The sequence below is a fragment of the Podarcis melisellensis genome (assembly GCF_964234715.1).
Source record: "Podarcis melisellensis genome assembly, chromosome: 6".
Lineage (NCBI taxonomy): Eukaryota > Metazoa > Chordata > Lepidosauria > Squamata > Lacertidae > Podarcis > Podarcis melisellensis.
Genome location: NC_138538.1, coordinates 30575748 through 30598432, shown reverse-complemented (window position 1 = coordinate 30598432; position 22685 = coordinate 30575748). Strand labels below are relative to the sequence as shown.

General features: G+C 41.4%; 1 protein-coding gene across 4 annotated transcripts in view; it reads left to right on the top strand.

The window, feature by feature from the left end:
• The window catches only part of LOC309372779 (rho GTPase-activating protein 39-like), a 91704-nt gene that overhangs the window by 36886 nt on the left and 32133 nt on the right, over positions 1 to 22685 (top strand). Inside the window, exons 1-2 of one of the 4 annotated variants that reach the window (XM_081916689.1) lie at positions 1955 to 2281; positions 4339 to 4378. The exons of 2 other annotated variants lie outside the window; for them this stretch is intronic. In XM_081916689.1, the coding sequence (XP_081772815.1) occupies positions 2089 to 2281; positions 4339 to 4378 (233 nt within the window). In that variant the 5' untranslated portion in view covers positions 1955 to 2088. Of the gene's footprint in view, positions 1 to 1954; positions 2282 to 4338; positions 4379 to 22685 lie in introns of those variants that run through there. One more of the 4 variants, XM_081916691.1, reaches the window with a different exon arrangement.

Below are 22685 nucleotides of genomic sequence, written 5' to 3'. Positions count from 1 at the left end.
CTTAAACCCCGCATTTCCTCCAAGGATTCGAAGGCAGCGTATATAGTTTCCCCCCTCTGGTTTTTCCTCACAAAAAACCTCTAACGTAGCTTAGGAAGTAGTACTTTCTCACAGAGGCGGAGCTAGCTGCTCTGGCACCCGGAGCGGCATACATGCTGTGCACCCGGGGGCGTGGCGAGCATCCCAGGGGGCGCCTCCCACGGCGAATGTACTGGGGGCGTGGCGGCAATGTCACCCCCCCTCAGGGATTACACCTAGGGCGGGTTGCACCCACCACACACCCCCTTCCTCTGCCAGTGCTGTCTCAAGGTCACCAAGTGAGCTGTGTGCTTAGGAGGGAATTTCAGCCTGGGTCTTTCAGTCCTGGCCTAATACTCTAACCATTTGAAAGTTGTTTTTCACCTATAATGACTTTATCCAGCCCTGCCAATAGTTCAGGAAATATTTGTCCGTGATCTGGTCCTGCACCCAGGAGACGTATCACTTTTTAAGTGCCCCTGTTTCCATCCAGAGAACTCTTCCTTCATTATTTGAAAGTGAGTGAGCTTTGGCTTGAATATTCAGGGGTGCTAAATCTGTCTGGCCTTCTCTTATCTTGGGCAGTCATAGCACAGCATCTCCTGCCCATGTGCACATACCATGTACCTTTGCCTGTTTTTTATTGGTCAAGTTCCCCATATTTTCCAATCAAACTCCCTCCTGAAAACACTGGGGAAAAGGGGGTGGATTTTATTTCACAGTGATATCACAGCAACTAACATAATGCTTTTACAAAAGTTACCAGGTTTATTATTATCATTATTTTATTTATTAATTGCTTTATACCACAAAGGTCTCAAAGTGACTTACAAAAGCCACATATATATCTCAGTGAGTTGAGTGCATGCTTTGCCGGCAAAAGAAGCCAAATTCAGGCCTGGTATTTCCTAGTAGGTTAGAAAAGCCCTGTCTCTGAAACTCTGGAGAGCTCCAGCCAATCAGTGCAGACAATACTGAGCTAGGTGGACCAACAGTCCAATTTAATATATGGCAGCTTTCTGTTGTCTATGACTTGCCTGAAAAGCATGCACTCTCAGCTGTGTACCCTCATTTTGTCTCTGCAGGGAGGAGCTAATAGCTTGTGTCTAGCCTAGTGGTAGCTTGCCTTGACATTTAAATGTGTGTTGCATTATGTATGGTGTTGTTAAGTCATATTTTTAGTGTACAGTGTTGCATTTATGCAAGGTGCATAACAGCTTTTGTAATGATGGATAAAATGCTGACGGTTGTTTCCTATAACGTCCCTACTTTTGTTCCCGACGGAGATGGCAATGGGTCCTGTGTTCACACTCCTTGTTGTTGTTCAGAGCACACGCTGCACTGTAATACAATCTGTGATGGTCAAAATAGTTTGCAGCTGTGTAGAGACTTGGAAGGTTTAACTAATTACACAAGCAGCTTGTCCAGCACAGAAAATCTATTTATAAAATTCAGTTGTATCCCTTACAGTCTCATTCACATTGCAGCTGAGTGACAGGGCCTGATGCCAAATCACCTGAGCAGTTTTTGAGGTTATGTCTGGATGGTTCCTAACCTGCTTGGCTAGGATTCCAAACAAGCAGGCAATGGTCACTAGATGCTGCCCTCCATACAAACACTTGAAACAGCAGCTCCAAATGACAAAGACCCAGATTGTCTAGATTCAAATAACAGCAACCTGCCTTGATCAGAATCTCCTGAATGCTACTAAAGAATTATGGGCACATCTGTGTTCTCAAAATAAGGATATTGTTTGTGCATGATGAGTAGCATTTAGCAGCTGTTCACCTTCCAGCAGTTCAGAGGAGCGTGACAGCAGTGGAAGGACATCAAGCCCCTGGCCACTATCCAGTATTCCAGGAATTCTGATGGAACTTTATTTGCTTCAGTCAGACTCTGGCCTGTTACCTTTCCATTCAGTGCTGAGTCTCGCTTGCTGCTGTTGGCGGGGGGGGGGGGGAGTTCTAAGCATACCTTCTCTGTTCCAGTTGAACTAGGATTCTGGACACATTCCTCAGGACTGGGCCAGGGAAATGAGCTTTGCCAGGGCCAGTGTGATATTTATATTTAATGTGCAGGAGTAAGAGTGAGAGAGTAAGATCCACAAAACCCCTTAGGAGATTCTGGATGAATAGACTAGGACCAGAAACTGGAGGGGTGTGGGAAGGTGTGGTCAGTGGGAGGCAGGATCAGGAACCACAAGGGCAATCCTTTCAAGATAAGAAGCAAAAGGGAGTTGGAGCCAAGGTCAGGAGACACAAAGGTCAGTTCATTTACGTGTGTGTGTGTGTGTGTGTGTGTGTGTGTGTGTGTTTTCTGTTGAGTTCTGTTGCTGATTTCCCCCCTTAAATCATCTCCCACAGAGGTGGTGGGAGGGGAAAGAAAGGAGACATTCTGCAGTTTGATGATAGTGGTTTTGTTCTTTGCCTAATCCCTTCTGGCAGCATTTTTCCTTTTCTGTAGAGCTTTTGCCCCCAAGTTTTGAAAATTAGCGAATGGCAGAAATTTCATTTGCCAGGAAGGTAAGCTTCTCTGTGCATGTCCTTATGTCTATAATGTGCGGAGATCTTGATGCTCAAATAATTCCTTCAGTGTTAATCCTGTTTGTTCCAAAATTTGCTACTGGTGTTTCTGTTAAACCTTCTAGTAATACCTACCTGAAGAATCATAGTCATACAAAACACATGCTAAGGCCTCAGACAATAACAGTAATCTGGAAAAAACTTCGGTATTGCACCAGCTCAAGGTTTTAATCGGCAGATGAAATTCCTTTAGTAGGCTCCCTGTCCCAGTTCTGGCTTCAAAAGTGGAGGCAGACAAAGATGGTCAGGCTGGCAAGCTTTGCTTTAAGTGATCTATTTTCCCTGCAGACACTATTTGGCATTGCACCTATTCTTTGTGCGTAACACTGGCCTGCATTTTGTAGATTTGTTTGTTTTTAGTGGGTTTGTGGATGTGTGCATGTTGACCACTTTATTTAGGAAATCAAACTCAGAGACCCTGGTCCTATTCAGCATCACATTTGTATGACAAGGATGATCAGACACTAATTTGAGGATTAGGCAGGCTGCAGGGTTCATAAGCCAGGAAAGGAAATCAGACCAAAAGAGCCAGGACAAAAGGCAACAAGACCTTTCTCTCTCATCTCTTTCATCACCATGTAGCATCGTAGTTGTTGGTGTTCAGAGGTGCCATTGTGCAAATTCAACTTTTATTTTAGAAGAAATGTTGAAAGTTGGAGCCCAGAACTCTGAAGACAGGGAAGCACCTGTGTATCAAAATGTACAAATATAAATATATCAGGTTAATGAAGAACAAACTGATGTTTAAATGGAATTCTGTAGTAAGCACTGGTACACATACTACTTTGGAGACATTCAGTGACATCAAAGTGAGGCACATCCAATATAAGGCAGGAGAATCTAGAATCAGTAATTAAATAAAACAAAGTTGGGCAAAATGATTCCTGAATTGCAGGGGGTTGGATAACCCTTGTGGTACCTTCCAACTCTACAAATCTATAATTCTGTGAAATCCACAGTTTTCTGGGAACCCTTTTCTGTGTCCCAAATAATCAGCTACAGTTTAGTTAGGCAGGTAGAACAAGGCCCAGCAGTTGAGGAATGAAGCATTCTGAAATCATTAGAACTAGGCAAATATGTCCAAGTATAAAGATTCTGATTCTATCCCCCACCCCCTAGGAAGCTGATTACATTAGCCTATGCTGACCACGTTAAAAGGACACAGCCTGAAATCCTATTCACACTTGGGATAAGCCTCACTGAACCCAATAGGATTTATTTCCAAGTAGCTACACATAAGATTGCACTCTGAAGCAGAGTGGTAGAGTGCAATGTACCACTTGCTGATAGTAGAAACCATTTCTTAATGTTTGCATTAAATACCTCGTGCAAGTAAAAGTGACTAGCATATTATTAAAAATGTTCATACAACCAAAAGTACTATATATTATGTATATGAAACCAGTGGTCATTTCCCAAAGTTTTCTTGTGATCCAGGCTGGAAAGTATTTTCCTATAAATGTCTCTTTGAGGTATTGTAGCATATGCTGTATATTTTCTATTCTAATCTTCCCTGTGTTAAGCAAGAAAGGCCCAGGATATTAACTTTTAAATTTCAAGGGGAGTACAGCATTTCAAAAATCCAGCTCTGGAGCAGGTCCCAGGCTTTGTGAAGCCGTCAGCCCAGAGACATACCCTGGGGCTTCTAGAGCTTGTGCTCATAACAACATGCAATTAAACTAAGGATTGGTTGTTTGTGAATCTGGCTGCATTTCCCTCTGTTTTTCTTATTACTTAGGCTCTTGTGTGAATCCTGGTCTTCAAAAGTTGAAGGAGAGGTGACTGTAAGGCACTATGCTGTGTGCCTTACCTTGTAAAAAACCCCACTCCGCCCAAGAGCTTTCAGTTCAGAAGTTGATTAAAGGAGACAAGGACAGAAATCAACGTATATTTTCAGTGCTTACTCTGCATAGTATTCACAGACCCCACAGAAAATATACACTTGTTTTCTGCCCTTACATCTTTTTGCAGTGTAGGACAAAGTAAAGGTAAAGGGACCCCTGACCATTAGGTCCAGTCGTGACCGACTCTGGGGTTGCGGCGCTCATCTCGCTTTACTGGCCAAGGGAGCCGGCGTACAGCTTCCACGTCATGTGGCCAGCATGACTAAGCCGCTTCTGGCGAACCAGAGCAGCGCATGGAAATGCCGTTTACCTTCCTGCCGGAGCGGTACCTATTTATCTACTTGCACTTGATGTGCTTTCAAACTGCTAGGTTGGCAGGAGCAGGGACTGAACAACGGGAGCTCACCCCATTGCGGGGATTCGAACCGCCTTCTGATTGGCAAGTCCTAGGCTCTGTGGTTTAACCCGCAGTGCCACAAAGTAGTTGTGTTTAATTAATTTATGCCTATTGGACACAGTATGTGAATATCTTACTGCAAATATACCCCTTAGTGCACTTCATTCAGTTATTCTGTAATCAGCCCTGCAGATAAGTTGTACAGTGGTACCTCCGGTTGTGGATGGGATCCGTTTCAGAGGTCAGGTTGGATCTCGAGGTTTCCGCAACCTGAGGATCGCTTCTGCGCATGCGTGCGGGGCGAAACCCAGTAAAATACTTCCAGGTTTGTCATGCGCGCATCCCAAAGTTTACATAACCAGAGGGTTACATAAACAGAGGTTAGAGTGTATTGGTTATTCAAAGATGTACAGTTGCATAGGAATAAGCTTCTGTATTGGTTTGCTTCGCGGGATCAAGGACACAGTTCTCCTGCATATATCTTTTCTCCTTATGTGAAATAGGACTATTTTGCCTTACAATTGCCTTAGATAGCTGGGTATTGATTATAAATTTATTATTAATTATAATGTCACCAGGTTGTACTTGTGTGTAGTGAAGTTGGCATTGTCAAGGCCCATCATTGTGCTATTGTGATCACAGAGCTATGATTGGAAACCTGTGATTCTCCAGAAGTTGTTGGACTCTAGTTCCCATCAGCCACGATCCCCATGTCCAGTCGTCAAGGAAATAGAATCCAGTATCTGGAGGGCCACAGGTTCCTTACCGCAGCATAGAGATTTCAGTCTCTCTGCGCAGTCCAGAACAACAATGGGAATGCAAATCTTTCCATTCCCTAAGTTTCTCTCTCTCTCTCTCTCTCTCTCTCTCTCTCTCTCTCTCTCTCTCTCTGTGTGTGTGTGTGTGTGTGTGTGTCCTCCTCCTGAGCTGCCATATCCCTATTTGGTCAGGTCCTCAGTATGTCTGGGTTTGTGGGTCTGCCATGCCATGAGGCTCTTGTAGGGCTGGCTGAAGAAAGGTTGGCTACCCTTGTTCTAGTTAACAGTATTTATTCTATATTTTTGCAGAACAGGAATATATATATGCCTAACTAAACAGACTCTGGTGTATTTTGATGATACCTATTTACAAAGGCAACAGACACTTTGTGAAACTGGCTGCAGTTATATTTACCATGGTTTCTCTGTAATTTTCCTGACAATGTGCATGATAAGTGTGGGCATATATATAATTGCTTGCTTTAGGGGTTTCAAATTATAGCTTTTCCTGGTTTTGGCAGAAAATCCAGACAGAGAGTATCATGATGTTGGAAATAGAATTTGTTTTCCTCTAGGAACTGACCATAGCAGCTGGTAAAGTTGTATGGCGAAATAAAGTGTTCAGAGAGAGCACAAATTTGAAGACCTTCTTGGAGCAGCCTTTCTTAAATCTCAGTGTTCATATATTTATTGTTCCGGGAAAGGGACAAGACTTGACCAGGGGATCCAAATGAAAGCAGACGCAGGTTAGATGTTTTGCTATATTATATGGCAGCATATTTAGAACACTGCTAATATACTGGATGAGAAGATTGTGCCCTTACATCTTGTCTCTTACTAAGAGAATAAGCACCAGCGTTGGATCACAGTAAAGGATAAATTCTAGAAACTGAAAGACAGGTGTTCACTAGTTCCACCAGTTTGAAACATTATGGTACCTCAGGTTAAGTACTTAATTGGCTCCGGAAGTCCGTTCTTAAGCTGAAGTGCACTTTCCCATTGAAAGTAATGGAAAAGTGGATTGATCCGTTCCAGATGATGACAAACACCCCCTAAAACAGCAGTTTAACACAAATTTTACTGTCTAACGAGACCATTGATCTATAAAATGAAGGGAATAAACAATGTACTGTACCATAAAATAAATAAGACAGTATTGTAGATGAAAAAATTAACATTTCCCCCCCTTACGTGCACTGATGATAATCATTGTTTGGATGAGGGGCTTTTATCCATTTCTGCAGTCACACAATCAACCAGTAGCTGAACTGGGCTCCACACGATCCCCAAAACAATGGCAAAAGGCAGAGTCCCCCAGAAGTCCCCCAAACGAAGGAGCAAAGCAGAGACAAAGGCACAGGGCAGACTCACATAAACACATCCCAGAATCCCTTGCAGAATCCCAAAATTTTCCACCTCCCCCCAGTGTAGGTGGGCTTAGCTGGCTAGGTGCCACTCATCTTGCTACAGTTGGTGGGGGGGGCAAGGGCTGGCGAAGGGCTTTTCGGCTCAGGCTCATCTTTGTTTTCTTAACAGCTTCACTGCTCTTGGTCTTCGTTAGATAAGTGTTCCTTACCTAACTTTGGGGTTGGGATGCGACCTACTGGGCATCCTGCAGATGTCGGGGCCTGGTTCTTGGCATTCGTGGAGGCCTCCAAGAGCTCCATGGCTGGAGGCTGATCGCAGAGCCTCCGTAGGTCCTGCGGATGTCTGGGCTTGGCTCCAGGCAGCGGCAAGGCCTCCGAGACCTGAAAAAACGTAACTCGAGGCGTTCATAACCAGAGGTACCACTGTACTGTATATCCTTGGAATCTGAGCCACATTCTTTGGGAGCTTTATCACTTAGTGAAGCATTATAAGATTCTGCCCACCCCCCTTCCAATCTGTTAATTTGACTACTGTAATCTTTGAACCAGTTTTTTTTTTTTTATGCCTGTGTATTTTAAAAGACATTTTCATGTAAAAAAAAAAACCTATTTATTATCTCTGGCAATAAAACACAAAAGAACCTTCATTAGCTTCTTCCTAGGTATATCTAGGCAAGACTATGTCTCCAAAATAGCACTATCTAGATTTCTAGGTTCTCTCATTTTAAATGTTTTTCTTACGTTAGTCCTGCTTTCCCCTTCATTATAGGGTTGGGTTTTTTAGGAACTTGGGTTGACTGCAAAGGTTAGATGTCTAATTTAGGAACCCATCTTTAAATGTTAATCCATCTGTAGCTCTTCATTTGTTTTACAACAGCCTGTTCCCAAAAAAGCAAATCTGGATGTATGTGTGCACCCTTTTTTACTTCCCAACCCACTATACTGCTTGTTACTTACTTGAGGATGTTGTAGGAGCTATATTGTATAGCACTGTTTGTAGTAAATTTTGTTTGCAGATCTTCTTGCATTTCTGCTGCCATGTGGGTGTCTGCTTAAAATACTTCTGAAATAGAAGTCTACTGTGCTTCTCTGATGGGACTATATTGTGTATTTAAACCAAAACAACTGAGTGTGAGATGAAGAGAATGGAGAAGTATAGCTAGGTTTGCACATCCTCGATATCACCAAAACATTTTCAAAATACGTAGGATACACTGAAAAGCCACAAATGCCATTGAGGTTTCTCGTAAGAATAACAATTGCCCTGCTGCATCAAATGGGAGATTTGTCTGTTGTTATTACCATCACTTTCTATATTTATATAATACTGGCTCTCTGGAATGCACACAATATTAAAAAACAACACTATCTTATAAAAATACAATTAGCAGCATAAAATACTTCCATCAGAAAGAAGCGTAAAGACAGCTGACAAAAAGACACAGAACACCAAGCATGATTCATAACAATAAGGCTTTTGTGTGTGAGGGGGGAGGTGACAATTTCAGCACCAGGGCACCACCACCAAGAAGGCCCTCATCTTAGTACTCGCTCATTTTACTTCACTTGGGAAGTGCTTCTGGAACAGAACCTAAAGAGGATCTCATGATGTGGATTAAAAAAAATGGTATTTCAGGTATCCTAGTCCCAATTTCTTCAGGGCTTTTAAGGCGAAAACCAGCGCTTTAATCTTGGGCCCAGAAATGAAGTAGAAACTAGAGCAGTTAGTGAAGCACTGGCGTCATATGGTCACATAGCCCAGGCCCAGTTAACAATCTCACAGTTTGGTTTGGGCCAGCTGCACTTTCCAGACAGTGTCCAAAGTGGCCTCATGCAGAACACATTCCTAGTCTGCATTCTGTTTCCAAAGCAACCATCCAAATACTTCTTGAACCTTGCAAGCAAGGCTTCAAGTCACTGGTTACCCTTTGTTAATCCATAGATTGCAACTTGCTGTTGGCATGGCAGTGCAAAGGACAATTTTTTAATTTGTAGCAAAAGTGTGTCAGAACTAACCTACTGGGTATGCGTTTCTGAAACATTCCATTTCATAAATACTGTACAAGCAGCTATTGTAGAAACAGCAAATAAACCTCTGGCATATCAGCATTTTTATTTAATTTCCCTTGTGATTTTAGAGCAGTCCATCTTGAGCACACCATTCATGGTCCTTGGATTACTGTTTAAGAATTACAGGTACTGGTGTATTGCACGTGTAATTTTACCTTATTTGCAAGGGACAACGCAGAATGTTTCCTTCTTATAATCAGTTGTCTGTACAGAGTTCACCTACAAAAGCAAATCCATAAGCATTCTGAAGGGTTACAAACACAGCTGCTGAAACCTTGGAATTCTTGGTTGCAAGTAAAAAATAGGTATAAAAAGAAAATTCCTGGATGCCAAAAGCAAAGTTTGGGGCAAGTACTCTTTGGTGAGAGAACCCCAACAGAGATTAAAAATCACAAAATATGCAGCAAAGTAAAGCATGGAAGTATAGGTTGTTAGACCTTTAAAATACGCCCTTCCAATATCTTTCCAAAGTTTTGATTTTCCCCAGCAAAAGACCATATGGTAAGTTAAAAATGATAAACTTACAAACTCCCCAAAGGTCAGATTCATGTGCTTTTCTATACAGAATCAGAATAAGTTGCACCGGCAGGAAAACTTGACTTGGTTTCAGTGGTGAGAGAGCCATGCAGCCTGAGCTTGGAACAACCAGCTCAGACCTCCTCGCATGTTGAGCTTCTCAGGTAGACTAAAAGGGAACAAAGGCTTGATTATAGTACCTCCCAGGGTGAGCTCAGCCTCACAGGACAGCTTACTCCTGTATGGCTTTAACCTGTTCATGCATTAATTAGACTTAAGCATGTTGGTTATATGAGGCTGGTTATCCCACAGGAATGATGTACAGTGATGAAGGGAGAAGCTGATAAGTTTGCAATGCATGGCTTAGCAGGCTTTGTTTCCAAATTGTCCTGTTTTTTCTCATGAGCAAGGAGAAGCTTGCAGCTGTAAGCTAAATCCGGTATTTAGATTAGCTGGAGAATTGAAAACGATAGGCTCACCTTTTTATTTCTCTTCTGCAAAATAACTTCTAAAGCAATATATTCACCTTAAAGGATCTCTTAAGGTGGGAGACAGCTTCATCCATGAGAGGCCACTTCAAGGTACTTTAATGAGTATTCCCACTCTACCAATCTCTGTTAAGACACAAATAAGTAAATGTGAATCTTAATTAAGTCACTGTCTCATCTGCAAAACTTAAGTGACAAAGCCTTCATTTTTATCCTTCTAAGCCAGGCTTTGTTTGAACTGCTCTTTATTTTCCAAATGTTTGCATTTAGCACACATATTGCCCCACTGGTGTGGTAAGTCATTAACAAGGAATGCTTATGTTTGCTAGGTGACGTATCATGTTGTATCTAGCTTTTTCATATACCATCTGGAGGCTCTCAATCAAGAGTATATTTAAGTAAAGGAAAAGCTTTTTCATTTACTAAAAGGAGGACATAATTGGAACAAGAACAAGAATAATTACTAAATTGGAAGCACTTGGTTTGGTGTGGTGTGTAGGGGGCATATCCAGATGTTAATATTTTTGATTTTAGGAATAATTAACATGAATGTGTGAATTGCCTAGAAAGTGGCGAGCACATTGCTTTCTGGATCTATTAAAAGTGTGGAGCACATTCTCAACTAAAATGAGTTAAAGAGACCTGCCTTTGAGTAACCACATCACTCTTTTGTTCTGCTTATAGAGATACCTAAATCCTAGTTGTAAAGTGGAGAAATATTCAAAGCTGGTTGAGAAGTTCTTTTGCACTCCCTCTTTGCAGTTCATCTGGCAGTTCAACGTGCTTGAACAATGTGATTTGTAATCCAGGAGCTTGTGGATCTTGGCCCACAACATTACTGTTCTCTGAGGCTCTGAGTGTACTTACTGAGACGCCTTGCTCACATTACGCAACTTGTGCAAATTAAAATGCCAGGTGGAAATTCACAAGTGCAGAAGAAGGTGGCCCCAATCTGAATTGGGTCTCACTCTTCAAATATCCTTCGGCTCTCATCAAACCTGGATCATACAAAGTTGGCATGCTTTGATCAAATGCCTGAATGCCATTGGGTGTTATATTTTGATTTTGTCTTGCTCAGGAAGTTCCCCAGTAGCAAACTGTCCAGAGCTGTGGTTTATTTTGACAGGCTGTAGCTTAGTGGAAAGAATTTTTATATTTATGAATGCAGAGGAAATGCCTAAGATCTATAAAACAACACAGAGAAAAGAGACAGTACAAATGGCTGTTTGGCTTGTGATGTAACAGAAGTTTGATTCAGGAACCAAATTAATCAATAACCCAACTCCTTCAATTAATAGACAAGCTTGTTACTAAGTTACTGAATGAGAGGGGAATTTGACAGTTTGCCCCATAAAATACTGAGCACTGGATAAAGAAAGATTTTATCCTAATTTATTTAGTATTCCTAAATTTTATTTTAAAAGGAAGTGTTAATGCACTAACGTTCATAGTGCCTTATGCATTTAGGGACAGGTTATATATTTTGTCATGATTTTGTCTTCGTTTCAATTTCTGTTGTTACTAATGCAATGGTAACTGCCTTTGGGTGTACCAAGATAAATGTTTGTTTCAGAGCTAGAGTAATTATATATTGGTGTGCAAAGAATGCTTAGGCGGAAACTGCAGAGAACAGCTGGCCCTGAATTATGTTGTATTAAGCATTTTCCCTGAACTTATTTTCTGATCTAAACATGTTTAATCTTTAGAATGTATGAAATGCTTTCTGTGATTTCCTTTCCTTTCTTTCCTCATACATGACCTTGTTTATGAAGGTGTTTTAGCCATTTCTAGCTTTATCAGAAATAACTGGGATGAGGAAGAAGAGTTGCCACCATTCATGCTCATCCTACAAATTCCCCTTCCCCTTCCTCACACAGCAAAGTCAGGGCTTTGAAAGAGTAAGGAGCAGCGGCACTTTAGGGAAATTTAGGGAAGTACAGAGAGTCACAATAATATTTTATTGTTCTCTTGGTTTTTTAATGATGGGAAGGAAAACCTAAATCCTGAAGGTAAGTTAAGCACAGTTAGATCATTAAATAAAATTTATGTGGCCTAAAACACTTTTCTTCCACCCAGATGTTTGGCAGAAGTTGCTTTACGACTTTGTAACTTGTGGCCCATGACCATGTCCATTTTATAAAGTAGTGGCTGTCTTCTATAAATATTCGCATTTTTATTACTTGGGTGGAATCTACACATGCATAAAAAATGCTGTGAAAATGCTTTTTTAAAAAAACATTTTGAAAAATATATTGAATTTTGCATAGCTCACTTTCGCCATCTAGTGTTGCATTTATATATTGCACTTTACAACCCATTTAAAATGTTTTATTTGCAGCTGTGTAACTTGAGTCCTTAGTTTCCAGATGTGGTTCCTTGCCCTGAATATGTCTTCAAAGTTTGCTTTAATAAGCTAGGATCAAACTGGTTTCAGATTCTGAAACTATCTTCTCTAAGAACAAATCACAACTCTCCTACGTTCAGCTGTAAGATGGAACTGTGATTTGTTTTTAAAGTGAAAGCATGAAAGGGGGAGAGTGGAAGAAAGCTGAGTGATACTGAGGCTCATTGCAACTTGCTCCCAAATCATATAAACCATGGTTTATGTGATTGTCTGTACCAGCCCAGAAGATCAGTTCCAGTCATACGAGTCATCTTTGTATATGATCAGTCAAGGTTATTAACATATGAGTACTATTTTGAACAAAACTAGCAAGAAGAATTGTAGAAGACTTCCCTGCAATACATTTTAACCATGGGAGTGACCTGGTGCAGTACTATTTCTGAATACTATTACTTAAATTGAAAGCTCCTCTTTTGTTTCCTCTCTCTTCTGTGTTAAGCTGCATGAGTTAGAATGAGGAACACGCAAATTTCTTTCCAATGAACGTTCTTGAAACAGTTCTGATAAATCCATAGATTTCTTTATATTACATCATACTGTACTATCTTTTGACAGGGTTGGGATTTAGATTGCAACTTCATCGCTCGGGCACGTTATCTGAAAGCCTGTAGATTTCTTTATGGTTTAGGTACTTATTTCTCATTCTCTCAGACTCTTGCCAGCAATTTTCTTTGTTTTGTCTTTAATGGTAGTGGAATTGTGTGTTTTTGTGAGCAATTGCAGTACATTGTCTAAGGCTATAATCCAGTGTGCACACTTGGGAGTAAGCTTCACTAAGTACAGTGGAATTACTGGCAAGGAAACATGTATAGGATTGGAGTTCATAGCTTTTCAGTTTCTCATCTTTTCAAACTTGGAGCACAAACCTAACCATATCTTTTCAGAAGGAAGTCATATTGAATTCAATAGGGCTAACTCACAGGGAAGTAGGATTGTTACCTTAGATTGTTAGATTCCAGTGCAGATTTCCTATTCCTTATGTTCTTCTTTACACATACAGTGGTACCTCAGGATGTGAACAGGATCTGTTCCGGAGCCCCGTTTGCATCCCGAACGGAACGCAAGACGCGATGTCGCGTCTGTGCGTGTGTGGGTCGCGTTTTGCCGCTTCCACGCATGCGTGTGATGTCATTTTGCGCGTCTGCACATGCGCAAGCGGTGAAACCCGGAAGTAACCCGCTCCATTACTTCCGGGTTGCCGAGGAGCGCAACTCGAACGCTCTCAACCCGAAGCTCATTCAACTCGAGGTATGACTGTACATACACTTGGAGGGGGGGGGGAGAAAGAATACATAAGATATATGCTCGCCCACGATACCTACCCCCACCCTTTCCCCTTCCCTGCTGACAAAATCAGCAGCCCCCTCCCTTTGGAGCTCGCCAAATAAGCTACCCATAGAGCTTGCCACCTATCTGCCTCAGTCTCCCTTCTCCACTAAACTTCTCCTTGCCCTCCGATGCTGCTTTGATGACCCAGCAGCTCTCAGAAGGCTGTTATAACGCTGTTGTTTGCTGAGCCAGCTATTGGTAGCCAAGCAAACTGTGTGATGACAGCCATCCCTTTTTATTATATGTAAGGTTTTGTGTATGTATACACACACATGCACACACAAAAATAAAATATGGTTTGTCATGACCCTTGTTAAATGTTTCATTGTTTTTAACCTGTGGACACGGAAGTGAATGTTGGCTACCAACTAAACCCTTGTGTTAGAACTGCCTCTGCGGTCAAAGGTTAATGCAGCCAGGAGAGGAAAACAAGCTATAGTTAGCAACAATGCAAACAAACTTATGGATGAATGCCATTGGAATAGTTTTTGAAGTTGCTTTCTATAGCATACCCCCCTAGCTGCAAATATTCCATCCTCCCTCTTTCCCAGGAAATAACAATGCTTCAAATGACAGGTTTTGTTTTTAGAGCCAAATTCTTGCCAGTTTTGCTCCTGGCCAGAGCACAATGCTGTGTCTCAAATTGTTTCATCACATAACCATTATATGCTTGCATTTTTTCATTTTTAGGTAGAGGTAGTTTAATTTTTTTTGTCCTTTCCGCACATTACTCTTTAATTGTGAACATTTTGTTTAAAACCTTTGAAGTAGATCTCCCTCTGAAAGCACAAGTTTTTGCTATTCAGTCAAGGTGCATGCTTTTGTCAGGTCCTCAACCAAGAGTTTGAACAGCATTAACCTTTTGTTTTCCTCGTCTTAATTGCAGTAACACAGGCAGGTGTGGGGCTGCCACACTTCTGTTGAATAGAGATGGGAATGAATTGAGCAATCCACTATTTTTTTTTGAAATATATATTTTAATCCAAAATATCCTGTTAAATTTTATAGCTCCAGATCTTACACTCTACAATTATTTTCATTTTAGGACATGACACGCACCTTGTTCTAGCTTAGTTATAGGTATGGAGAATCAAAACATATGTTTCCTGACAAAGTTTAGGAATCTATTTACATTGCTTCCCCTGCTTGACCTCAGTCCCAACACCTCAGGTTTTGTTTTTTATCTCTTCATTTTTGTGTATATAAGCATTCTCTGGGTTTTATATTCCAAAGCTGTTGCTTTTAAGATTTTTTTACTCTGCTCTTCAGAACAGCTTACATATATAAGTTCAGTAAACAAGACAGTTTAGGCTTACAGTCAAAATGACTCGACACAAAAGGAACACACATGGAGGGAAGAGGAAAAAAGCAAACTTAGCCACCAGTTATTAAATTTACAAAATTATTCTAAGAGCCAGTTTGAACACAAATAATCCAGAGAGAGAATAAACAAAATGCAGTTGGTCTTTGTCCTGTTTCCTCCCTCTCTCTGCTGCATCTAGATGGACTGGCATTACCAGATTATTTCTCATCGCTGACTAGTTCTCCTTTCCCATCAAAATCTGTCCAAGCTACACTTTAATTTATTCATTTTAAATAATAAGTAGAAATACATGATAACCAACTGAAATGAATGTCTTTAAAGTTATACTTCACAAATGGACTCAAGGAAAAAACCAGGCCATTTCCCCCAAGATGTTAGAGGCTGATTACAGCCCTTCTCTGAGATGAACTAACGAAATGTGATACCATTTTTCTTCTAACCATTTTTTATTCATATAGTGTATGAGATTTTCAATGCTTGGCTTAGAAAAACAAGAGATTAGTGCAGCAAATAGAATACTGGTTTGGACAATATATTAAATAGCAGATACAGTTAATTGCATGGGGTTAGAGTTTTATCCTTCCCACAACCATCTCCAGATTTCACCTGGGAATTGACCATGCATTTTTGGCCTATGCAGATGGTCTAGTAGGGGACTTACGTCGCACTTCTCAGCGTGATTGTTGGAATTTTACATCTGTGAAGACGGTTTTCCATCGATTACCTCTCCTGCCCTGGTGTGCTTGGCTCTCTTGATAGGTTGTAAACACCATAAACATGATAAATTTGAATCCTAGGTTGTTAACATCCCCTTAAAATACTAGTGTTTTGTATGATTATTTTGCAAAAGCGTAATTCAAACTATAGTTTGACCTGTCACAACACAGTACTGTGCAGCAGTGCACTGACTTGGCGAGGTAGTAATGGATAGTAATTTGTCAATGGTGTGTCTCTGGGTACTCCCATCGAAGTTTTTTATCCCCCTTCTTTTCACTGCTTTTGTTGTTGGTAGATTAGAATATAGGCATCCTTTGCTATTGTTGAGCAACTAAAATAAACGAGAAATATTCTAAAAATCAGAGGAAAGTTGGAAATGGCTCTCCTGCTTTGCTTACTCTTAAAAGGCTTCACAGAATGTGAGACAAATTGTTCTTGTGCTCTTTTATAATCGTCTGATTCTTTGTAACTCTTCCGAGTTGGAAAACCAGCACCACAGGCATAAGTAGCAGACTCTGTGCTGCTTTCTTTTTTTAAAAAAAAAAAAAATCAAAGAGCAAGGACAGTAAAACTAAATTAGGTGCTTATATTTTGTTTTCTTTTTGTCCTCATGATTTTTGACATTCGCCTTTTCACATTTTTCCAATTGGCAAGACTTGAAGGAGGTCAGAAAAGGGAGAAATGATGAGGTCATTCTGAGATATTACTGAATCCTCTGTGAGTTCTCATTGTGCTTTGGTTCCTTTCCAGCACTGCGAGTTTGTACTTGTAACTTGGAAAATCTTTGGCCTAGTTCTCACAAACTAACGATAAAGAGGTAAACCTGTGTCCTAGACTGTACTGCTTTAGCCGCCAGTTGAGGACTAACAGGACTGAATGTTTATTCAAACAAAATAATTCCCTGCATGATAGACTGAATAAAATTAACTGTTTAGTTTACAAATGTACATCTACTTGTATCTACATTGTGATGTTGCTGTATCATGTAATGTTCTTATTACAAACTATCTATCATCTATCTATCGTATCTATCTATCTATCTATCTATCATCTATCTATCTATCTATCCTCCGCAGATAGAAAGCTAACCTAAGAAACAGAAGGCTAAGCTAGAACCCCTAGTCAATGTGAGAAGGAGTCATCCATTATTACATTTCCTCCTTTGGCTGCCTCATGTTTTCTTTACTATAGATGAAATTGCCCTCAGAACTTGGTTTGGGGCAGAGGATGGTCTTAATAAACTATATTCACCACCAGCAATTCTGGGGTTTACCTAAGATGCTCTTCTCAACTGACTTGACTGGAATCATTCACTAGGCTATAAATCTTCTGCTGCAGTAGCTAAGATCCAAAGATCTGTTTAGGATTATGCAAAATCTTTCCCCCCCTTTTAAAGATTTGTCCCACATATGCTTTTTGAAATTGTCTTTAGTCGGGGGGTGGGGGAATCACTACTATTCAGAAATATCAATACTAACATTGCTTGCCTTACTTCATGTTCACAGAACTAGTTTTACAGTACTTCAGATTGTGGCCATTGGATGGAACTTCCCACAGCCATCATGAACACCAATGGTCAGCTAGCCACCTGCTCCATATTATACAGCTGTGAGGAAAGAAACATATGGGCACAGTGCCATGTATATACTGTGTGCTGTTTAGTGTGCCAGCCTGCTTCCATACGGATCTGTTCCCTCTCCCACACAGACATCTGGTATCCCTGCATCCGTACTCCATGTGTCACAAGATTGGGTAGATTGGTTGAGAAGCGGTCATATGCAGTGCTGTGTCTCAGCCATAAGATTGGGCCTCATGATCTGCTGGGTCAAAAAAGTGTATGAACACTCTGCACCTTATGACCGTCTAAAGGGGAAGTGGTGCATGTAGATATGGGGAAGTTTTTACACAAAGTATTCTCTACAAATTAGTGATACCAATGTTGTTTGTACCTAATGAGATTTAAAAAATAATAATTCTGGCTACTGTTAAATACAGATTTCCCCCTCCCCCCAATTTCTTTTATGTAGTGTGATGCTTGCAACCAGTTCTTCCTTTTATCTTGCCACAGATAACAGCGCCTTGCAATTAGCATGTTGGAAAGCTTAATGCTGGATGATGCAAGAGAACCAGTCAAAAACTAAAGCTGCTTATTGGACCTTAAATAGCACGTTATACAAACATAGTAGATTCCTGTTTGCTGCTAGGCATGATTCATGGTCCACATTCATGCCAGTGCAGAGATTATGTTGCTGCGCTTTGCAGTCTGATATTTAAACTATGAGAATTCATAAAATCCTCTTCATTCTAAGGCCAGCTGTGTCTGCTGAGTGGAAAAAGTACTCGGGCTTCATTTGAAAGGGGGTATATCATCATAGCAAGCTCCTGCAAATACCTTGTGATGACATGCAAAGGATTATGAATCATACTAAGCGAAGTCAAGGAGTTAAAAGCCGTACAAGGTACTGACCTCTTGTCCACCATCTCATTTGCTGCCATGCAAACCAATTTTTCTGGCAGCGAGTCCTGGCACCAGATCATTCTCTGGAGGACCACTGACTGGAATTTGTTTTCCTAAGTGGTATTCAAGGTTCCCAGGCTGCTCTCTTTTCAAGTCTCTCTCTGGTTTGGTGGGTATAACTTGAGTGTGTAGTCTGACTAGCTGAGCAGACATTTGTTGGCTTTGGGGTTTCTGGAAAACATGTCAAAGCGCTCAGTTGAAACTGGGGGTATGGCTGAAAAGGTTACTCCTGAACGAAGTGTCTTTTCGTATAGATCTTGGAACAAATGGCGTTTATAGCATAATTATAGGGGCATATATTCACTGGAGCATTTTGTGCTCCTGGTTTGATATTTTTAGTACAGAAGCAGAAGCACAAAAATTGTCAGAAGAAAGTAAGTCCTATATTAGGCAGGATTTTGCTCTCCCCTGTGCTTCTTAGACTCAGGTTGAATGCTAAAGGAGAGCAGAGCTCTGATGTGGATACAGCAACAGTCAGACTTAAACTGAGCCCTGTGAAGGAACAGCGGCTCTGTCCCAATTGTAAAGTCCACCTTCATTGAAAAGTGTGACATCCTCAGGCTGGAGTGAGAACCAATTATTCACTGAACCATCTGAGGAGGATTAATAGTAGATAGAACAGCCTTGCACATACAGTAGTTATTTAGGGGGCAGCCTAAATAAATAAATAAATAAACCAGTATGGTTTAATGAACACAAGTGCTTTGTGCCTTCCTTGCTCTTGACTGTGCCGTGCAGGGAGGGAAGAAGACTGGAGGGGTGTCATGTGGAGGTGTGTGTGCCAGAGGGCCCTGGGTGCACAAATTTCTGAGGGCATGAACCAGGCGCCCTCACCTGGGTGCTCCTCCATCCGCCAAGGGTCTCGTCGGCCAGTCAGGTTCTCCAATGCATGGGAGGGCAGGCAGTTCAGTGCGGCCATGCTTTCCTCTGGTTGGGGTAGAGTTGCTCCAGCAGCATCAGTGGCAAGGGCTGGGCAGAGGTCCCCCCATCCGGTGCACGCGCCCCTTGCCTGGTTCACACAAGCCGCTGGACCGGAGCAAGCCACAGTCTGACTTGGCATTCAATTTGCATTAAATGTGAAGCCAGGTCTTTGCAGGTTCATGATTTGTTTCCTCCAAATAAACCAATGAGAAATAGTGGCTTCTTGTGGTTTGTTTGGAGAGGAACAAACCATGAGTCCGGTTTCAGACAGAACAGGCAAGACAGACGCTGACTTGCTCCCGGTGTGTTTCCTCTGCCATGCAGCACAGTCAGGAGTAAGGATGGAGCAAATGCTTATTAAACCATAATTTATTTCAAACTATTGTTCAACCTTATGTGTGAACCAGCTCACTGCCTGCTTTGCTTTACTGTGGAGGTGGTGAGGGTGTAGCTTCTCCCAACCTCAGCAGTGTATAAAGTCTAGAAGAGGGTGTGCGTTGAGCTTGCAGCTGCTGTGGCAGGATATTCATATACTGTCTCCCTGGTGGGAGAGGAATACGTGGAGTTTACCAGTCAAGGGCTCACCATAGTTATTCACCTCTTTGCCCTGGCTTTTTGACACTTATTTTTCGGACCCACCTTATTTTTGTGATTGTAAGTTGTTTAAAACCGTTTCTAAAATTTAACGTTGTAACCCATCCATCCTGGGACCTTAGGGTGAAGGACAGGCAACAAATAAACACCAACAATGCAGGAGAATAGCAAATTTCCCAATATTTATTCTTAATCCAGCTGTGCATTGCAATTTGAGACCTGTAAATAAATGGGTTGCGGAAACTGTAAAATCTACAGGCCAGCAATAAAAGGTTGGATAGGCATCTGCTAGGAATCTTTTAAGTAGGGCAGTGTCTGTTCCAGTTCTCTCATTCCTTTTTTGTGGACCATTCTAGCATCTTCTGAATGATGTTAAATGCCAAAAGTGTGACAAAGAAAGCTGGAGATGACAGTGCAGGAAATAACACTCACAGACTCACTAACCACTTTATAGGCAAAGCATTAGACCTGGTGCCTGGTCATTGCTACATGATGTGATTATCTATCCCACAGAGCACTTGGCTGATTTATTTCTTGTTCATACAGGCTCTAGTCCTGGAGCAGGTGGGAGAGGGGGAGAGAAGAGAGCTCATTGCAAGGATATTAATAGCCCTTAGATCAGTTGGTTTTCTTTTAAGCACATCTGGGTTATTCCGTACATTAAGGCTTCCCCTTTCTGAGTCACTACACTCAGTCAAACGATTGCACTTTCTCTTTGGAAAGTTACTCATTCTCCAGGCTTCTTGTATCAATCAGACTGTATCCATAGTTTTCACCAAATAAGGTTTTAGAAGATTATAAATTAAGCAGGGGGGTGGGGACCATAGATAAGGTCACTTTAAATGATACAGGTTCATGAACATAATATGCAAATTGTTTCTAGCAGGAAAACAAACCTTTATTCAGAATAGTTTTATTGACATGATAGTTTTATTAACAATATTTCTATCCCACCTTTCTGCCCAAGTGTTGGCCTCCTGAGAAATTTACATTAAATATAAGATTTTTGTTTAAATAAGAAGGCAGGAGTGACTGTGCTCCATCTGCCGCTCTTTAAAAGTTCTGTAGTAGCTGATGGGGAAATAGTGTTTGTCCCCATTGGAAGTGAACTACCCAGCAACCAAGGCCAGGTAGCCCTACATATTTTTGACCCTGGGGCTGGGTCACCTCCTTTTGGGGCAGCTGCATAGACTGAGGCTACCAGCTCTTCCTGGCAGTAAGGGTGCTTCAAGCAACTGGTGGACTATAATGTTAACTGTTTGCTCCCAATGTCTGTACCTCAGATTTGTGACTTTCTGTTTACTGAAATTGAATTTGGTTCCTTTTCTGCCTCCTTCTGCAAAGCTGAACAAACCCAAACCCCTGTGTTGCAAAATGTGACAATCTACAAAAATGCAAACGCAACACGCTGGCTAATAACTTTTGGTAAATATATAATCGGTATGATGTCATTCAAAATATACGAATATATACATACTAGTGAAGATCATACTGGTGGATCAGTGCTCACTGAATAATTATGTATATTTCATTGATAATTATTCGCTGATGAAGACTTTATTCCGAAACAGTTGAACTATTCCGGATGCACTGTCCTTTTGAGACTTTGGAGAGACGTCTTCCTTTGAGAATTTTGTGAGACGTCTTCCTCTGAGAGACAGTTTGGCGTTCCTTGCTATTCATTGGTTGGTTGAATCTTTGTTTGACTCTGATACATATAATAACTTGCAGTTACTTGTATATTTTGTGAGATGTGTTGTATGATATATATATATATTGTTTTGAAGTGGCTTATTCGTACATTTTGAATGACATCATACCGATTATATATTTACTAACCTCAGTGCCTAGAACTTGCCGATCGTATGGTCGGTGGTTCGAATCCCCGCGGCGGGGTGAGCTCCCGTCTTTCGGTCCCAGCTCCTGCCCACCTAGCAGTTCGAAAGCACCCCTAAGTGCAAGTAGATAAATAGGTACCGCTTTATAGCGGGAAGGTAAACGGCGTTTCCATGTGCTGCACTGGTGCTGGCTTGCCAGAGCAGCTTCGTCACGCTGGCCACATGACCCGGAAGTGTCTCTGGACAGCGCTGGCCCCCGGCCTCTTAAGTGAGATGGGCGCACAACCCTAGAGTCGGACACGACTGGCCCGTACGGGCAGGGGTACCTTTACCTTTTATTAGCCAGCATGTTGCATTTGCATCCTTCTGCAAAGCTAGCAGATATTTTCAATAAAAGAGGCAGCTTTGAATGCTTCTTGATATAACTTGCTTTGTCCTAATATCCAACATTATCATGCCTGCCTTGTGTTTTTGGAGTGATGCATGCATGTTGCTCTTTACCCATGTAACTTGAGCACCTTTACTAAATCACAGTCTAGTTCAGGCTTTTGTAGTTAGTCACTTACCTGATCTACTTTGTTGAATAAAAAATGGACTCCTATGGAAAGAAATAAGAAAGGTAGCATAGCAGTGAGGGGAAAGAGTAGTTGAGACAAGGGAAAGGATGGTAAAGAATCATGCTCGAGTTGGAACTACAGTAATTAGACGTTACAGAGGAAATCACTGGTTCCCAACCCTGGATTTGCCCCTGCAGTTAATGTGAGAGTTAGATATGGCATTTGCAGAACAGAAAATTGGTGAATGGAAGGGAGTATTTAACCCTTCCCCCACTCACAATACTTAAAAGTTTGGTCGCGCCCCCCCAGCCAAGCTCCAAAATTGTAAGTTAATTCAGCTAGCAAAATGGCAGCTGAGGTGGGGTGGGTGGGGTTTGCAAGCATTGGCATAGGAGGCATAAAGCATTTGCTCCTCCCACCTGCCAATCATCTCTACATTTTAA